The 17,991-nt window shown below is 45.0% G+C and overlaps 1 protein-coding gene and 1 long non-coding RNA gene across 6 annotated transcripts in view; one reads left to right on the top strand and one right to left on the bottom strand.

Moving 5' to 3' along the window:
- LOC123507084 (kinesin-like protein KIF19) overlaps positions 1-17,991 on the top strand; it is a 49,034-nt gene continuing 31,043 nt past the window's right edge. For all 5 annotated transcript variants that reach the window (XM_045259640.1, XM_045259637.1, XM_045259638.1 and 2 more), the window contains exons 1-2: positions 1-468; positions 11,276-11,356. In XM_045259640.1, coding sequence (XP_045115575.1) covers positions 418-468; positions 11,276-11,356 — 132 coding nt within the window. In that variant the 5' untranslated portion in view covers positions 1-417. The remainder of the gene's footprint in view (positions 469-11,275; positions 11,357-17,991) is intronic.
- Positions 2,450-17,991, bottom strand: part of LOC123507086 — a 50,573-nt gene continuing 35,031 nt past the window's right edge. Inside the window, exon 3 of the long non-coding RNA XR_006675581.1 lies at positions 2,450-2,747. This is a non-coding gene — a long non-coding RNA (uncharacterized LOC123507086). The remainder of the gene's footprint in view (positions 2,748-17,991) is intronic.

Raw genomic sequence — 17,991 nt, 5'->3', positions numbered from 1 at the left:
GTCAGTGCCTCAGTGGTGTGTGTGCCGTCACAGCAGTAAGATCAAGGTGCCTCGGGGACACTATCCCCGGACTGTCGGGTCTGGATGCACAGTGAATGGCAGCGGGGTTGCCCAGCGTGTGGCTACGGAAGGATCACCGCAGGACCTCGCGTGTGACCTGCAGGACACCCCTTTATTACATCCTAGTGTGAACCATGACCTCCACGTGCACCTGATTATTGGCGACAGGTGCTGTGTGACTCTGTGGTGTGGTAGATGCGGCCAGCACCTGGCGATGGTGTGATGCAAGATGGGAGTCTGCTCCTCACACCCGCCATGGTGACCTGGACACGTGGTGGCAACGACCGGGTCACGGTTCACGCAACACTCTTATAATACGTCGTCTTGCATTAGTATACTATTCGTGGGCGACTCAAGATGGCGGAGGCGAGAAAGCAAGACGTCAAGAAGAAGGCAGAGCAGCTCACGGTAAGATTTGTTGTCTGAGTCATCGTCATCCTTTGGTAAATGATCCTTTAAATGTTAGTCACTAGCGTGTTAGGAGCGGAAACTGCTGGACTGTAGTGCATGCAATTAAAATGAAACCGTCTAGGAAGTCCGGGATATTAGCTGCAGTTCTTTCCCTGCACAGTCTCATTGGGCGAGTTGCGGGTCTGTTGCCGCGTGTAAATATAAATTAGTGTAATACCTCACATCCAGTAAAGCTTAAAAAAGAGCTGCACGGATGGCGTCAAACATTCGAGTATGTAAATACGTGCAACAAGTAAGACACCGCCCGCCACATTAGCATCATCTACTGTAATCACAAGTTATGTCGCTTTTTTCTTTACCTACTTAGTATTCTTTTATTCACTGCAACTTTTCTACCTCTGGAAAAATACAGTCTCTCACTATCATCCACCATCACTCACTATTACTCTCACTTGCACCGATACTCATCTGCACCTCCCCCCCACCCATCCATACACATCACCTTTACCTGCCCCTCGCACACCAGCGCTCACCATCCCCATCATCTGGCCACACATCACCATTCAGCTCCACCGGCACCGACCTCAACATCTCCCGTCATTATACCCGCACCGCCACCATCACCACCATCACGACCTCTGCACCACCATCACGACACCCGCATGGATTATTCTTTATTTTGTTCATTGCCTTCACAGCCGCGCCGCAGCTTCCTGTGTCCGCCGCCTGTCATTGTGTGCTGTGGTGGTAGTCATGAGCAGCCGCCAGCGTCCTCATCCACACTGCATCTTTTTATTTTTTTCTTACAACACGAAATAGGAAACAGAAAAGAGCTAAAAGCCAGATATAGAAGGCAAACATCCCGTTAAATATTTCACTGTGGAGATACTAGTGCCCATGGTGCTGGTGGTAGCGGCAACAGTCCCTCGCCTCGCCACATGGTGCAGGCAAGCTGTGGGCCTACCACATGGCCCGCAGCCTTCCCTGAGTGTGGGAAGTTAAGACAGTCGCCCGTGGCGATGAGGATGTTCCCTGCACAACTGTGGAACACTTCATGTTCCACAACTAAACAGCCTTGTGCCTTTATCCACCAAGGTTACCAATACGGAACACTCCGTGAAGGTGACGCCAATGAGTGACGCCTCATTGACAGGCGACGCCCTCCCTGACACACTGTTCGTCTTTACTCGTTCCATTTCCACTCGGCCACAACAAACAGCCGGGGCTTCGAGCACACTGTGGACGGTGTCACGTTCCCAAGGGATCTGCACTTGTGCAATTTCGCGAGGGTCACGGAAATCAGGGTGAGGCATTGCGGCCCAGTAGAGGCGTGGCCTTGCTGGGCGTCCAGCCTTTTGATGGCCTGGAACGAATATCCTCAAGCCTCAGGAGACTTCCACGATCCCACCCGTCATCCTGCGAGACATTTGTCGGACAACGTGGATGACTTCTTCCGGTACGAAGATTCCCTCACCACGCCGCCCTGCAGCGCAGTTCTGGTGTGGACTGTCTTCAAGGGCGGCGTCACTATGGCAAATACAGCCGCAGCAGTTCAGACAGCTGGTGGCCTCGCATGGCACTCCCCTGCAACACAATTGCCGACCCCTGCAGCCGCGCAACGGGCGGCGAATGGTGGTGGTGGTGGTGTGTCGCCTGGGACACAACCTTAACAACCACCACTGTGTAAGTTACTGTTTATCTATGTTACTCCCGTTCACAACCTTCAGAGTTACCCTTTTCACATGAAGCGCTTATACAATCCTCCTCCTCCTCCTCCTCCTCCTCCTCCTCCTTCTTCTCCTCCTGTTCCGTGAGAGAAGTCGTCCCATGCAGCAAGGAATAAGGTGAAAAGAAAGGAGGCGGAGCTTGAAAAAAATGTAAAGCGTACAAATTCTCTAATCCCACAACGAAAAACATCTCATTTCCACTTGTGTGAGGTGACTCTCTCTCTCTCTCTCTCTCTCTCTCTCTCTCTCTCTCTCTCTCTCTCTCTCTCTCTCTCTCTCTCTCTCTCTCTCTCTCTCTCTCTCTCTCTCTCTCTCTCTCTCTCTCTCTCTCTCTCTCTCTCTCTCTCTCTCTGTCAAGACATCTGGGTGCAGGGAAAATTGTCATTTCCATTGGTGTGACGGGATTGCTTAGCACGGTGTCGTGCTGCGGCTCGATGCCAGTCACGTGACGTCCTTGGCAAGGCGGCAGGTCACGGTAGTCATTCAGCCCCGGGGGATCACAGGAAGGCCACGCGAGGTCATTCCGGGCGAGGTCACTGCCACACGTAACTCAAAGGAGAAAAAATAAAAAGTTATGAGAAAGGAATCTCTCTCTCTCTCTCTCTCTCTCTCTCTCTCTCTCTCTCTCTCTCTCTCTCTCTCTCTCTCTCTCTCTCTCTCTCTCTCTCTCTCTCTCTCTCTCTCTCTCTCTCTCTCCGTGTGTGTGTGTGTGTGTGTGTGTGTGTGTGTGCGCGCGCGCGCGTGGTATAATACTTGATCTTTATTCATTTTTTTACCAGTTCTGTGAAGTTTTACTTTTTACTTTTTGGGAACTGTCATGTTTTATTTACTGCAAAATAACTGAGGTAAAGCAGTTTCTTGCTGGTGCTTTCTTTTCCATTCTTACATGCAAAGCTCATTCATTTTCAAGTATTTTTTTCCCCTTTTCCTGGACAGTATTATTTTCTTCCTTCAAAACCTTCCTTTCTTTAACTTTAATATATGCGAGGTAAAACGAGTTCCTGATTCCAGTCTTCCTTTGACCTGAGACTCATAGTTCACTGCCTGGAAACTGATCACTTAGTTTGATGAAAATTAACATCAAGAGCCTCAATTAACAGTAATGTGGCGGCGTGAAGTGAGGGAGGGAGTGAGTGAAGACACGTAGCCATTCTGAAACGCTTTGTTCTCTCATAACGATTATCTTCAAAGGCCACAGAAATGATTACCCAGTTTCAAGACACTCTCTGTTTTTCCCCATTATTGATATTCGTTAAATCTTACATACGCATTTTAACTTCTATACTTGGACACATTTTTTACCTTGAGATTTGTGTACGATTAGACATTTTATTGATATTAGGAAAGGGTCTATGGAGGTCCGAAGATTAATGGCCAGAATCTTCACTATTTTAATCCCACACACATTTTAACTCATTCAATACTTGGACACATTTTTACCTTGAGATTTGTATACGATTAGACATTGTGGATCTATGGAGGTAAGAAGATTAATGGCTAGTCTTCACTATCTTAATCATCACATAAGTTTCTGAAGTAGTACAAAAATCACCAAATAGTAAATAGAATGAATATGGAAGCGCGTTATGGTACTGAAGAGATTAAGAACGTAAGGCAATAGGGGAAGCTGCGAGCGACTATGAGTGTCACCAAAGTGCCAAGGGAATGTATACTGTACCTGTCAGAACCCTTGTAACTCTGACCACAGTCCGTCAAGAGTGTTGTTGAATGATGTACGAGTCGCGGCGTTGTCCTGAGCTGCGCCCCACGTGTCTGTGTCTCGTGTTCTCAAACTTTTCTGCGCTTCACCTCCACTATTTCAAAAGACTTCATCAAAATTTACACGATTTTTTAAGGATATTTTTACGGTTCTAGAGACAGAGTGACAAGATTATCATACACTGGAGAAACACTCTTGAAAACCCGGTTAATAATCTCTGTGGTCTTGGAAAATAGTCGTGGTGAGAGAGAAGAGCGTTTTAGAATACAGACCGTCTGTGCAGAGTTCACGGGCCTCGAGTGCTACGTATACCATTAAAGATTTTGCATTATTCAACGTGATAAATTGAAACCTCGAATGTGAATGTTAATTAATATAGTATGTGCGTGGGGGAGGGATGCGTCTTTCTTTCTTTTTTTTTTTCTTTTCATATTGCTGTTATATTTATACACTATATACTAGTTTCCTCGAAATAACATATGGTGATTATATTTATCTTTTCCTCTCTCTCTCTCTCTCTCTCTCTCTCTCTCTCTCTCTCTCTCTCTCTCTCTCTCTCTCTCTCTCTCTCTCTCTCTCTCTCTCTCTCTCTCTCTCTCTCTCTCTCTCTCTCTCTCTCTCTCTCTCTCTCTCTCTCTCTCCTTCAGAACATTAAACTATCACTTTTTATCCTATTACTACTGCAACTATTCCTATCTCTCTCTGTAAATATACCTTGTCGCTTCACTCTTTCCTTTGTTCTCCTTTCCTTTCTTGCTATCATCACTTCCTTCCCTCCATATAGAATACGGGCGAGGAATTCCCCTTATCTAGAGCACGGCCTTCCTGCAAATCGTATCCCTGTATCACATAATCGAGGTCTTCTTTGTGTCTGCATCACTTTATAGAACAGAGACGGAACGCGCTAAACGTGACCTTGCTCCTTTCCTGCTGACCGCTGCCCCGCGTCCCTGTCACCCTGTCCAGTGTGTGGGTGCAGTTACCTGTTAATGTGTTAATGTGCGTGGTGGGAGTAGTGGGGCTGTGGGGGTGTGGGGGACAGCGTGACACCACAAACAAGAGACGCACGCCACTGGGCCAGGCTGCGTCCTTCAGTCAGGCAAGGTTGTCATAATGAGGGTGTCACCGTCAGGGCGGAGGGCGCATCACTAGGATCACTATAGGCTGGTGGTGCAATGCAAGACAGGGTGGCGGTGTTGTGTGGCGTGTTGCGGCCTCACACATGCACTAACACCAGGAATTGCCTCTGATTTATGACTCCTTTTCTTAAACAAGGCGTGATGCGAGAGAAATACTGTACCTGCGTGTGTCTTTGCGGGATTCCACCATGGCTTACTGGGTGTCACGTGGCGGGAACTACTGTGCCATTAACAACATTCTAACATGGTGTAAGAAATGCATAACAGAAAAGAAAAAAAAAAACTATTGAAGTACGTATTTTAATGGCGTAGAAAAGTGTTAATCCTCTCTCTCTCTCTCTCTCTCTCTCTCTCTCTCTCTCTCTCTCTCTCTCTCTCTCTCTCTCTCTCTCTCTCTCTCTCTCTCTCTCTCTCTCTCTCTCTCTCTCTCTCTCTCTCTCTCTCTCTCTCACACACACACACACACACACACACACACACACACACACACACACACACACACACACAGTTTTGCGTCATCACTCAGGCTTAGACCAGGTTGAACTACAGTACGTGTGGGCCATTACTACACAGCACATGCAGCAGACAGGTGGTGGTGGATGTGGTGGGGACGGAGGGAGGGAGAGAAGCGGCGCGGGGAGATATGACGTTACCCAGCAATGCACGCCACGCCAGCACCTCGGTACACAAGCAGTAGGGGGACGCAATTAACTTATTGATTGTTGTGCTTCAGTATGATGCAGCAGCCATGGTCGTCGGTCTCCTGGGTGCATTAAATCAAGGGGACAACGAGCAATGGAGTCTTTCAATACACTTTACAGGTTATATTTCATTCCGAGATATTCTTATTCGTAATTCTCTCGAGCTAAGTCTCAGAATATGAAAGAAGAAAGAGATAAGAAAATAAACAGGCTTTATATTTTCCAACATTTTCTGTCAGGTATTATAAACATGAAGGTAAAAAGTTAAAAAAAAAAAAAAAAATCTTCATCGCGTGAGTTTTATTAATACGCATTTCCTGAAATTCCCACAAGACTGACACTGCGACTCGTCCTTTCAGTAGTCGCAGGTACACCAGTGAATGACTACCAGCTTCACCAGACGGAATTAACCACCTAGTATACTTTATTTGACCCCTTACCAATATTATGGACCAGAAATACATCGCTCCTAACCTCTTCAGTACTGAAACGCATTTTTTTTACCTTGAGTTTTTGGTGTGATAAATCGAATTTATTTGCATCAGGAAGGATGTATGGAGGTCAGAAGATACATGGCCACAGCCTTCACTATTCTAATCCCCACATAAGTTTCTGAAGCTGTCTAAAAATCGCCAAATAGTAACCAGAATGAATATGAAAATGCGTCCTGGTACTAAAGGGGTTAATATCACTAAGGAAACCAAGAAATACACGAATAATCAAAGCCACTAACACAAAGCAGCGTTGCATAGAACGGAGAGACGCTAAGTATGATACGTGTGTACTCTACTTGTGAAACTTTCGTGGTGTGCGTGAGAGAGAGAGAGAGAGAGAGAGAGAGTGTTTTGGGAGACGCGTACGGTATGTATTCTCTGTATCCCTGGGTCCGTATTCAGAAACATTTTGATCTCTCACCACGACTATTTTCCAAGGCCACAGAAATGATCAGTGGGGATTTCAAGAGTGTTTCTCCAATTGATAATAGAAATCTTGTCAATCTGCCTTTAGAACCGTAAAAACACCTTCAAAACTTGCAAATTTAAGTAAAAGCCTTTTGAAATAGCGGAGGTGAAGCACATTAGTTTTTGAGAGGGAGATATTTGTGAGGCGAAAGTTGTAAGCACTCCTATCTGTGTATCTTGTGCGGTGCGTGTGAGGGGGATGAGTTCGTGAAGCGCCTATTGTGTGTACTTGTATCTGTTTATCGTTCGTGCGGGTGGTGCGTGTCACGGGGATGAGTCTGCAAGGCCCGTATCGTGTACTATCTGTGTCTCGCTCGTGCCAGCAAGACGTATCGCTCACAGTCTAATTATTGCAGCAGCGGCCGTCACTGTTATGCATTGCTTCAGTCTGTCAATAACTCCAGGGACGCTTTATCGTGGCCAGGTTATTAAAACTGACCTTTCTTTGCCGGACTGAGGCACGGAGCTCATTTACTAATCTCTACTCATGACGACAATGGCCCGTGTTCTGAAATGCTTTACTCTCTCATCAAGACGATGTTTCAAGGCCACAGAGATGATTGGTCGGGTTCTCAAGAGCGTTTCTTCAGCCAGTAATGTACAAATCGTGTTAGTCTGCCACTGGAGCCGTAAAAACACTCTTATAACCCTGTGCTTGAAAGTAGGCGAGGTGCGGCGTAGAGGTGCTTCATAATATGGTCCAATATGAGGCAACACATTGGAGTCTTGGTTTGTCTCACGTAAAATACGGAGAGGAGATTGAGGAGGAGTGACACGGAAACGCTGAACCCTTCCACTGCTACACAATTTTTCTTATGCATCGCGAAAGACTATCCACTCATTTCTTCCCATTCAAAACTCTTAAACGTATCTGTGACCTTAAAACAAAGACAAAATTAACGTATTATCTCTCTCCTTTCATATTATTTCTCCACCTAGGCAATTTTTTACAGTGCTACAGGAGTTATTGTCACACTAAACTCTTTAACATATATCTGCAACCTAAAATAAGAAGGCAAAATTAATCTCCCATTCTCTCTTTTTACCTCTTTCTCCACACCAGCAATTTTCAGTGCTACACGGGTAATCTAGGTAGAAAAGGCAAAATTAAACTCTCTTTTACCTTTTTCTCAACACAAGCAGTTTTTACAGTGCTACAAGTCAGTGAAGGACGAGTCGAGTAGCAAAAATTTTAAGGGTCGCTGCTTGTGATGGTAACACTGCTGGAAGAAATCGTGGTCCTCCCTTGATCACTGTCTCTACATTGAAATGTTTATGTTCCTTCCCTTAGCGAAGCGGGATTGTGCTGATTATGATACGAGAGACGGGCAGTGGTGAGAATAATCCATTACTTGTCTGTGGCCTTCATAACATTAACCCCTCAGCAAAACTTCAGATAATTAATAGTGGCAATGTGGCACAGCTCGTCTTTGGCCTCCATTCCATTAACTTTCCGCTTACCTCCTCGATCTTCCCTGCGAATAATTAACACGTAGGAGGAGAAGCAGGAGGAGAAGGAGAAGTTTTACGAGGCGGTTTCTTTATTCATTCGTTTACTTATTCATGTTGATTCTTTGAAGTGAATGACGAAGGTGCTAGTAAACTTCATATCCAGAATTAACTGCCTGCTTCGCTAAACCCTCACGGGGCTATACGGCCAGTGTTCTCAGATAGTTTGGCCTCTTATCCTGTACTTACGCCAGGCGCTAGTGGAAATTGTGGCTTTTAAGAGCGTTTCCATGATTCTGTTTATAGTTGTAAGGATGTTTTCATGATTCCAATGATAATTTAATCCCCTTCAGTACTGTGACTCAATTTTAACTTGCGTTTTGGGTGAGATTAGACGATTTTATTGACATTAGGAAGGGTCTATGGAGGTCAGAATAGTAATGGCCTCATTCTTCACTATTTCATCCAACATGTAAATTTCTGAAGCTGTATAAAATCACCAAATATTAAGCAGAATGAATATGAAAGCACGTCAAGGTACTGAAGGGATTAACAGTAATTCCGCATCATCATTGCGATAAATCACCCATGCCAGCCTGACCAATCACTTATGTGGCCTTTAGAAATACTTCTTATGACAGAACAACGTGCGAAGAATACAAGTCCATTCGTTATTGAGAAACAAATACCCACGAGAAGCTGACCTGTCATCCACGTGGCCTTTGGAAACAGTTCTGTTGTTAGTTGAAGAATAATGTCCATATATTCTGCACAGTGGGGCAAAAACATAGACTTGTATTCTCAAACACTTCTATGCCTCACCTCCACTTATTCAAGAGAGTTTATTTAAATTTACGCCAGTTTTAAAGATTTTTTATGGTTCCAGAGGATAATTAACAACATTTTTACATTATTAACTGGAGAAACACTCTTGAAAACTCCGCTAATCATCTCTACAGCCTTGAAAAATGGTCGTAGTGAGAGAGCAAAGCGTTTTTTAAGGTGTTTTTACGGTTCTAGAGGCAGAATGACAAGATTTCTACATTATTACCAATAGAAACACTCTTGAAAACCCCGTTCATCACCGCTGTAGCCTTGAAAAATAGTCCTGGTGAGAGGAAAGCGTTTTTAAGGTTTTTTTTTTTTTTTACGGTTCTAAAGGAATATTAACAAGATTTCTACATTATCAACTGGAGAAACACTCTTGAAAACCCCGCTAATCACTTCTGTGGTCTTGGAAAATAGTCCTGGAGAGAGAGCAAAGTGTTTCTGAATATGGACCATAACATATATGGGAAAGTAGAGCGTGAGAGAAGCAACCTTGGCTGGTAATAGTACGAGCGACCCTCCCCCAATCTCCCCTTATCCTTTAGTTACTGATGAAGTGTGTCAAGGCTGAGGGAGGAAGGTGTGCCAAGACCCTGATGCCTCCCTGGTAACCCCCTCCTCTCCCCTCCCCCGTTCCCTTGGCTCGAAGGTAACACACACACACTCGCTCCTCGCTGACGTGACGTGAAATATTGATCGCAGCGTGAGTAATATTTAGCGACACGAAGGATTACCAAGCCATTACTCATTACTTGTTAGTGATTAGCGAGACTCACAGCTGGGCCACGCGTGTTTGCCTGGCGCTGATTGCAACCCATTGTTTTTTTGTGTGCCGACTGTTCCACGAGGTTCAGTCGCTGTGTACACGCAATGTATCCACGCTACTACACACATGGATACGTACATAGTGATCCACAGTGTTATAGGTCTGTTTGTGTGTGTACAGCCATCCACTCCACACAGACATACACGTGACACATTGCCAAGTACATATTCATTAACATTATCATACGTACGGCTCTCCACGCAACTATAACACCCACATCTCACGCAGTTACGTACTCATCATCCACACACACACACACACACACACACACACACACACACACACACACACACACACACACACACACACACAGAGCCATTCACACTCGTCCACGTAACATACATACACACTTCAAGTTTAATTCTAATTGGGTATATGGAGATTAATGATAATGAAATACAATAATTATACAGTGAATCTCCCCCTTCTCTTTTCACCACCACCACCACCACCACCACCACCACCACCACTACTCCTTCTAACCCAATAATTCAATCCCCCTCTGTTAGAATCGCATGGATTTTAGTTACTACCAATGTCAATCTTGCAATCCCCTCTCCTTAGAATCGCATCCTTCTCCTTTCCTTACTACTCCTCCTCCTCCTCTCTTGCCCAATTATCCCTCCTCCTTCTCCTCCTCCTCCTTCTCCTCCTCCTCCTCCTCCTCCTCCTCCTCCTCCTCCTCCTCCTCCTCCTCCTCCTCCTCCTCCTCCTCCTCCTCCTCCTCCTCCTCCTCCTCTTCACCACCACCACCACTACCCAACACATCCAAGCCCCATCTTACGCCCGTATTCAGAGACGCCTTGCTCTCTCACCACAACAATTTAACAAGGCCACAGAGACGACTAGCCGGGTTTTCAAGACAGTTTCTCCTTATAATAAACTTAAATCTTGTCAGTCCATCACCTGAATCATAAAGATATCCCTAAAAACACGAGTATCTTCAACTGGAGCCTTTGAAAAGTAGTGCCATCTCACCACGAGTATTTTCCAAGGCCACAGACATGATTAGCAGTGTTTTCAAGAGTGTTTCTCCAGTTAATAATGTCAAAATCTTGTCACTCTGCCTCTATAACCATAAAAAAACACCATTCATGTGAATTTAGATAATTTTTTTTGAAACAGTGGAGGTGAAGCAAAGAAGTGTTTGAGAATACAAGCCTTTAACTCCTTCAATACTGGGACACATTTTTACCTTGAGTTTTGAGTGTAACTAGACGATTTTATTTACATTAAGAGGGGTCTATGGAGGTCAGAAGATTAATGGACAGTCTTCACTAGTTAAATCCCCAAGTAAGTGTCTGAAGCTGTATAAAATCACCAAATAGTAACCAGAATGAATGGGAAATTGTGTCATGGTACTGAAGGGGTTAAAACCACATGGACCTTTAAATCTTCCTCCTAATGTCTATATAGTCATGCCTGCTCATGTCTCGCCTTTCCTTCCTGCAGGTGGCGGTAAGGGTGCGGCCCCTGACCAACGAGGAGCGCCAACGAGGGTGTTATCGCATCCTGAAAGTGCTGGACGACAAGGTGAGAGGTGTGTGTGTGTGTGTGTGTGTGTGTGTGTGTGTGTGTGTGTGTGTGTGTGTAATTCACCTCGGTCGTCTGCTGGCCACTCAGCCAGTCTTCTCCATTACGGAGCGAGCTCAGAGCTCGTAGGACTGAGACCACAACACACTCCACACACCAGGAAAGCGAGGCCACAATCCCACAATCCCTCGAGTTACTTTCCGTACCTATTTACTGCTAGGTGAACAGGGTTACACATTAAGAGGCTTGCCCATTTGCCTCGCCGCTTCCCGGAACTCAAACCAGTGTGTGTGTGTGTGTGTGTGTGTGTGTGTGTGTGTGTGTGTGTGTGTGTGTGTGTGTGTTTACGTTCCAACCTGGTATGATTTCATTGATTCTTCACACACTGACTGCCTCTGATTTAATTATTAATGTAAGCTGTCCATACCGACTGAAGAAATAATCCCCCACCACCACCACCACCTCCACCACCACTTCGTCAATCACGCTGAACAAACACTCCACGAATCTCACGTATTGACACGTTTACACAAGATCTCAAAGTGTCACATTAAATATTTCGTCTCTTCATCTTTCCTGCTTTCATTCGCTTCAGTACACACATTATGACACTTGCCCTCCTTGCTTCCTCGCTTCCTTCCCTCCTTACTTCTACATTTCCTCTTCCTTTCTGTCTCTCTTTCTTTCTTTTAGTTCCTTCGTTCCTTTTCGTCTCCTTTTTTGCTTTCTTTCTTTCGTTTTTCCCCTTCATACTTCCTTCTTCCTCTCCCTCTCCCCCCGCCTTCCTTCCTTCCTTCCTTCCTCTCTCCCTCCTCTTTTCCTTCAATCCTCCCTTTCGTCTCTCTTCCTTCCTTCCTTCCTTCCACCGTTCCTCACACCTTTAATCATTCCCTTCTTGCCCTCTCCCATTCCTTCCTTTTTTCTTTTCCTCCTTCCCTCCATCTCTCATCCTTCCTTCTTTAATTCCTTCCTTCCCCGTCCCTCCTCCTTCCTTACTCCCTCTTCCTTCCTTCCTTCCTTACTTCCCTATCCTTCCTCCTTCCTTCCTCCCTCCCGTGCCTCCCTCTCTTTTCCTCTTCCTTCCTTCCTCCCTCTCTCTCCCTCTTCCTTCCTTCCTTCCTTCCCTATCCTTCCTCCTTCCTTCCTCCCTCCCGTGCCTCCCTCTCTTTTCCTCTTCCTTCCTTCTCTGAGTTGAAGCTCCTCCTCCTCCACATCACTTATTCAACACAACCTTTACCGGAGCGACGTGTAATGAAAGACGCCGTTGTGTGATACGCCGCCCGCATCTTCTTCCGCGAATGACCGATTTCACGCTGCTCTTGATTTAGAAAGCTACCGAGAGAGAGAAAGAGAGAGAGAGAGAGAGAGAGGGGGGGGGAGTATAACAGTCTGGATCGAGATTAGATTATTCCTCCCTAACTTGATACAAATTTGCCAACAAGAAGTGGGTATTGTTAAATTGCAACACGCGAGCCACTACTGCTGCTACTACTACTACTACTACTACTACTACTACTACTACTACTACTACTACTACTACTACTACTACTACTACTACTACTACTACTACTACGCATCACTCATCTCTCACTGACACTAATATTACAGTTCGTGACTGGCATAAATATTTTCTCATCAGGAAGACGAAAAGAAACGATGGTGATGGTGGTAGTAGTGGTGGTGGTAATAGTGGTGGTGGTGGTGGTGGTGGTGTGAAGTTGCTTAGGTACTATAGTGGTAAACAGTATCTCTCCCCTCTCTCTCTCTCTCTCTCTCTCTCTCTCTCTCTCTCTCTCTCTCTCTCTCTCTCTCTCTCTCTGTGTTTGGTGTCACGTCCCTTCACGTCGCCTAGACAATCTTGCCTTGATGTGTGTGTGTGTGTGTGTGTGTGTGTGTGTGTGTGTGTGTGTGTGTGCGGGGCGGTCGATGGCTTGCCGACCTTCCCTTCTTCAATATATCATGGAGGCGAGACAAACAGGCCTCCCTCAGCAGGTCTTACAATTGGGCGTGCTGGTGGTGGAGCCTCGTGGGTTAGGAAAGTATCGTATCATTGAGCTCACAGTGAAGGATTGCCCGTGATGATGATGATGATGATAAGAATACTTAATGAAAATCTACTTCTCTCCTTTTTCTGCTTTTCTTCTTCTTCTTCTTCTTCTTCTTCTTTGATGTACTCTCCTTTCCTTCTTCTTCTGTTCCAGTCTCCTTTCCTCCTCCTCCTCCTCCTCCTCCTCCTTCTTCTTCTTCTTCTTCCTCTGATCTCCTCTCTTTTCCTTCTTCTTCCTCTTCTTCCTCTTCTTCTTCTGCTGCTGCTTTTTCTTTTTATTCTTCTTTTTCTTCTTCTGTTCGTCTCCTTTCCTCCTCCTTCTTCTTCTTCCTTAGATCTACTCCCCTTTCCTTCTTCTTCTTCTTCTTCTTCCTTTGATCTATACTCTCCTTTCCTTCTTCTTCTTCTTCTTCTCCTTCTTCTTCTTCCTCCTCCTCCTCTTCCTCTTCCTCCTCCTCCTCCTCCTCCTCCTCCTCTTCCTCTTCCTCCTCCTCCTCCTCCTCCTCCTCCTCCTCCTCCTCTTCCTCCTCCTCCTCCTTCTCCTCCTCCTCCTTCCTCTGATCTACTTTCCTTTCCCTCTTCTTCTTTTGTTCCTCGTCTTCTTCTTCCTCTGTCTCCCCTCTGTTTACTCAATCCATGTCTTTGATCGTATTTTATCCCCTTTTGTCTCTTCCCCTCCCGCATGTTCTCTACTTTAATTCCTCTTCTCGTCTCTTCTCTCTTCCTCAAACCATGTCTTATCTTCGATTCTATCCCTCCTTCCTCTTCCTTATCTCTTCTTCGTTGAATCTTTCCTCATCTTTATCCTCTCTTCCTTTCTTTCTCTTCTTTAGTCATTTTTTCATACCTGTTCTCGTTTCCTTCTCTTCTTATTCCTCCTCTTTCCATAACCCATATCCTCTCCTCCTCCTCCTGTTCTTTTCCTCAAATCACTATCTTCTTTTTTTACCCAGCCCACGTCCTCCTCATCTTCTCAAATCCATCCCTTGTCTTTTGCTACCTCTATAACCTCCTATATGTCACGAATCCCATCTTCTAATCTTCTCTCCCCTCCTTTCCTTCCCACCTTCTCCTCCTCCGTGTTTATTGAGGTCGTGGGCAGATGCGTCCCTTGAGGATACACTTCAGGATGATATATGTGTACAGGTGTAGTGGTATTGATTTGAAGGCATTCGTGTGGTAATTAGAGGTCTTGTGTGACTATAACTAGCTCTGGATTGTATGGGTGTGCTATTATCTTGCTTGTTTATGCATTATGTTGGCTGTATGTGGCGGTGGTGTTCATTTGTTCCTCGTCTCTCGTGTTTTCCTCTTTTCGTTTTTTTTACTTTCTTATTTTCTCCTTTATATCTGCCAACAACAACAAGGTCACAACTCCTCGATTTACATCCCGTACCTACTCACTGCTAGGTGAACAGGGGCTACACGTGAAAGGAGACACACCCAAATATCTCCACCCGGCCGGAGTATCGAACCCCGGTCCTCTGGCTTGTGAAGCCAGCGCTCTAACCACTGAGCTACCGGGTGTGTGTGTGTGTGTGTGTGTGTGTGTGTGTTTTGTGACGATATGGGATAGGGACATAAGTAGCAGTAGTAGTAGAAGTAGAAGGAGAAGAAGTAGTATTAGTAGTAGTAGTAGTAGTAGAAATCGTAACAGTAGGTTAGGATAGAAAGGTTAGTTTAGGTTAGGTTAGGTTGTGTTGGGTTGAGTTGGGTTAGGTTAGGTTAGGTTGTGTTGGGTTGAGTTGGGTTAGGTTGGGTTAGGTTAGGTTAGGCATTTTATCAGTTATCAATATTGTCTATATTTATCAACAAATCAGTAAGAATTTTGTAGCTATCTTGCCTACAAAGAGTCGCCGCCCTTCAACTGACAGAGCGAGAGAGAGAGAGAGAGAGAGAGAGAGAGAGAGAGAGAGAGAGAGAGAGAGAGAGAGAGAGAGATAAAGCATAAAGTGTAAAAGAAGAGAAATGTTCCTTCCTCCTCCTCCACCTCCACCTCCACCTCCTCCCATTCCTCGTGTCCCGCCAAGTGTGTGTGTGTGTGTGTGTGTAATTCATTGTTTGATCTGCTGCAGTCTCTGACGAGACAGCTAGACGTTACCCTACGGAACGAGCTCAGAGCTCATTGTTTCCGATCTTCGGATAGGCCTGAGACCAGGCACACACCACACACCGGGACAACAAGGTCACAACTCCTCGATTTACATCCCGTACCTACTCACTGCTAGGTGAACAGGGGCTACACGTGAAGGAGACACATCCAAATATCTCCACACGGCCGGGGAATCGAACCCCGGTCCTCTGGCTTGTGAAGCCAGCGCTCTAACCACTGAGCTACCGGGCCGTGTGTGTGTGTGTGTGTGTGTGTGTGTGTGTGTGATAAGAGGAACACTATCACGTACTTACATGTTAAATCGATAAATGAATCACACACACACACACACACACACACACACACACACACACACACACACACACACAAAAAAAAAAGAACAGGAAAAAGAGTAGGTAATGGTTTAATAGCATAGAAGTGTTTGTAATCACAGGAAAACATTTTTTATACAAAGATTTCTTAATAATTGTGATTTCCTCTTGTGTCTGGTGGGTCACTGATGGACGTAAGCGTGTAACATCAGAATTAATGCCAGAGAGAGAGAGAGAGAGAGAGAGAGAGAGAGAGAGAGAGAGAGAGAGAGAGAGAGAAAGAAAGAAAGAAAGAAAGAAAGAAAGAGAGAAAGAAAGTCGGGAGAGAAGAAGGAACGGAGGGGGGACAGTAGAGAGAGAGAGAGAGAGAGAGAGAGACTCGTTCTGCTGATAAATGTCAAATACACAATACTCAACGAAATTCTCAGTATAAGACGAAAAAGAAAAAGAAAATGTCTGGAAAGATTTTACTAAGAGAGAGAGAGAGAGAGAGAGAGAGAGAGAGAGAGAGAGAGAGAGAGAGAGAGAGAGACACGCTATTACTTGACCTTTACAAAACATCTTGGAGTGAGCAAGGGAACGATTGTATTTCATAGCTGAGCACGCCTGTAGAAGAGTTCCCGCCACTCCTTGAAACACTATTCTGAAACGCTTTGCTCTTTCACCACGACTGTTTTCCAAGGCCACAGATATGACTAGCCGAGTCCCCTAGAGTGTTTCTTCTGTTAGTGATGTAGAAATAGTGTTAATCTGTCACTACAACGGTATAAGCACTCTCAAGAACTCCGGGAACATGTAAGTCAAGCCTTTCTGAGTGTAGTAATAGCTTGTATTCTCAAAAACTTCTGTGCTTCACCTCCACCATTTAAAAAAAGGCTTTATTTAAATTTAGACGAGTTCCGTATGGTGTTTTTACACTTCTAGAGGCAGAGTGACAAGATATCCACATTAATAACTGGGGAAACACTCTTGAAAACCCGGCTTGTTATCTCTGTGGCCTTGCAAAATAGTAACAGTGAGAGCAAAAGGTTTCTGAGTACGAACCATGTGACGCAGTGTGCCCGAATAGTCTCGAGTCAGAGGCGCATATTGAGAAACGCTTTGATCTCTCACCACGAGTATTTTCCAAGGCCACAGAGATGATTAGTGGGGTTTTCAAGATTGTTTCTCCAGTTAATAATGTAGAAATCTTGTCACTCTGCCTCTAGACCCGTAAAAACACCTTAAAAAAAAAAAACTCGTATAAATTTAGATGAAAACTTGAAATAGTGAATGTGACGCACAGAATTGTTTGAGGATACGAGTCAGAGTGGCTTAATTGCTAAGGGAGCGTCACCTAGTAAGTTATTCATGCCCCTCACAGTTTTGCCTATTTATAGAAGGCTTGACGGATACTTTGCTATCTACTGCTTAACTGTGTATTCCTTCCTCCCTTCCCTTGTTATTACACGTTCTGGTTCTTCTATGTCTTGTTCTCCCACTGCTTCTTGTTCTTGTATTATTGATGGTGTTCGTCATATGTTTCTTATTCTGTCGCTGTTTCTCTTTCGTCTTCTTCCTCTTGTTTTTCTTTCTTCGTCGTCGTTGTCTTTTTTCTCTTCTTTTTTTTCTCCTCCTCCTCCTCCTCCTGCTCATGTTTGTCCTCTTGCTCCTCCTCTTCCTCCTCCTGTTCCTCCTCCTCCTTCTCTTTCGTCTTGTACAACCTTTCCTATGTTCATAATTAAGAAGCCGATGATTCTCAATATAGTCCCTCCTTAAGGTTGAGTCTTCTACACACACACACACACACACACACACACACACACACACACACACACACACACACACACACACACACACACACACACACACACACACACACACACACACACACACACACACACACACACACACACACACACACACACACACACACACACACACAGACACAAACACACACTCATCATGGCAACCCTCTTATTTATAGGAGCACGTACGAGGTATCTATGTATGTATGGATCTGTGGAGAGAATGCTTGTGGCCGGTTTGTGTAGTGTGTGTGTGTGTGTGTGTGGGTGGGTGTGTTCCTGCTCATCATTCTAATTACTGTTCCTGCTACTGCTACTATTACTACTACTACTACTACTACTACTACTACTACTACTACTACTACTACTACTACTAC

Source organism: Portunus trituberculatus, chromosome 21 (assembly GCF_017591435.1).
Source record: "Portunus trituberculatus isolate SZX2019 chromosome 21, ASM1759143v1, whole genome shotgun sequence".
NCBI lineage: Eukaryota > Metazoa > Arthropoda > Malacostraca > Decapoda > Portunidae > Portunus > Portunus trituberculatus.
Note: the sequence above shows the minus strand (reverse complement) of the source record. Positions and strands in the feature narration are given on the sequence as shown.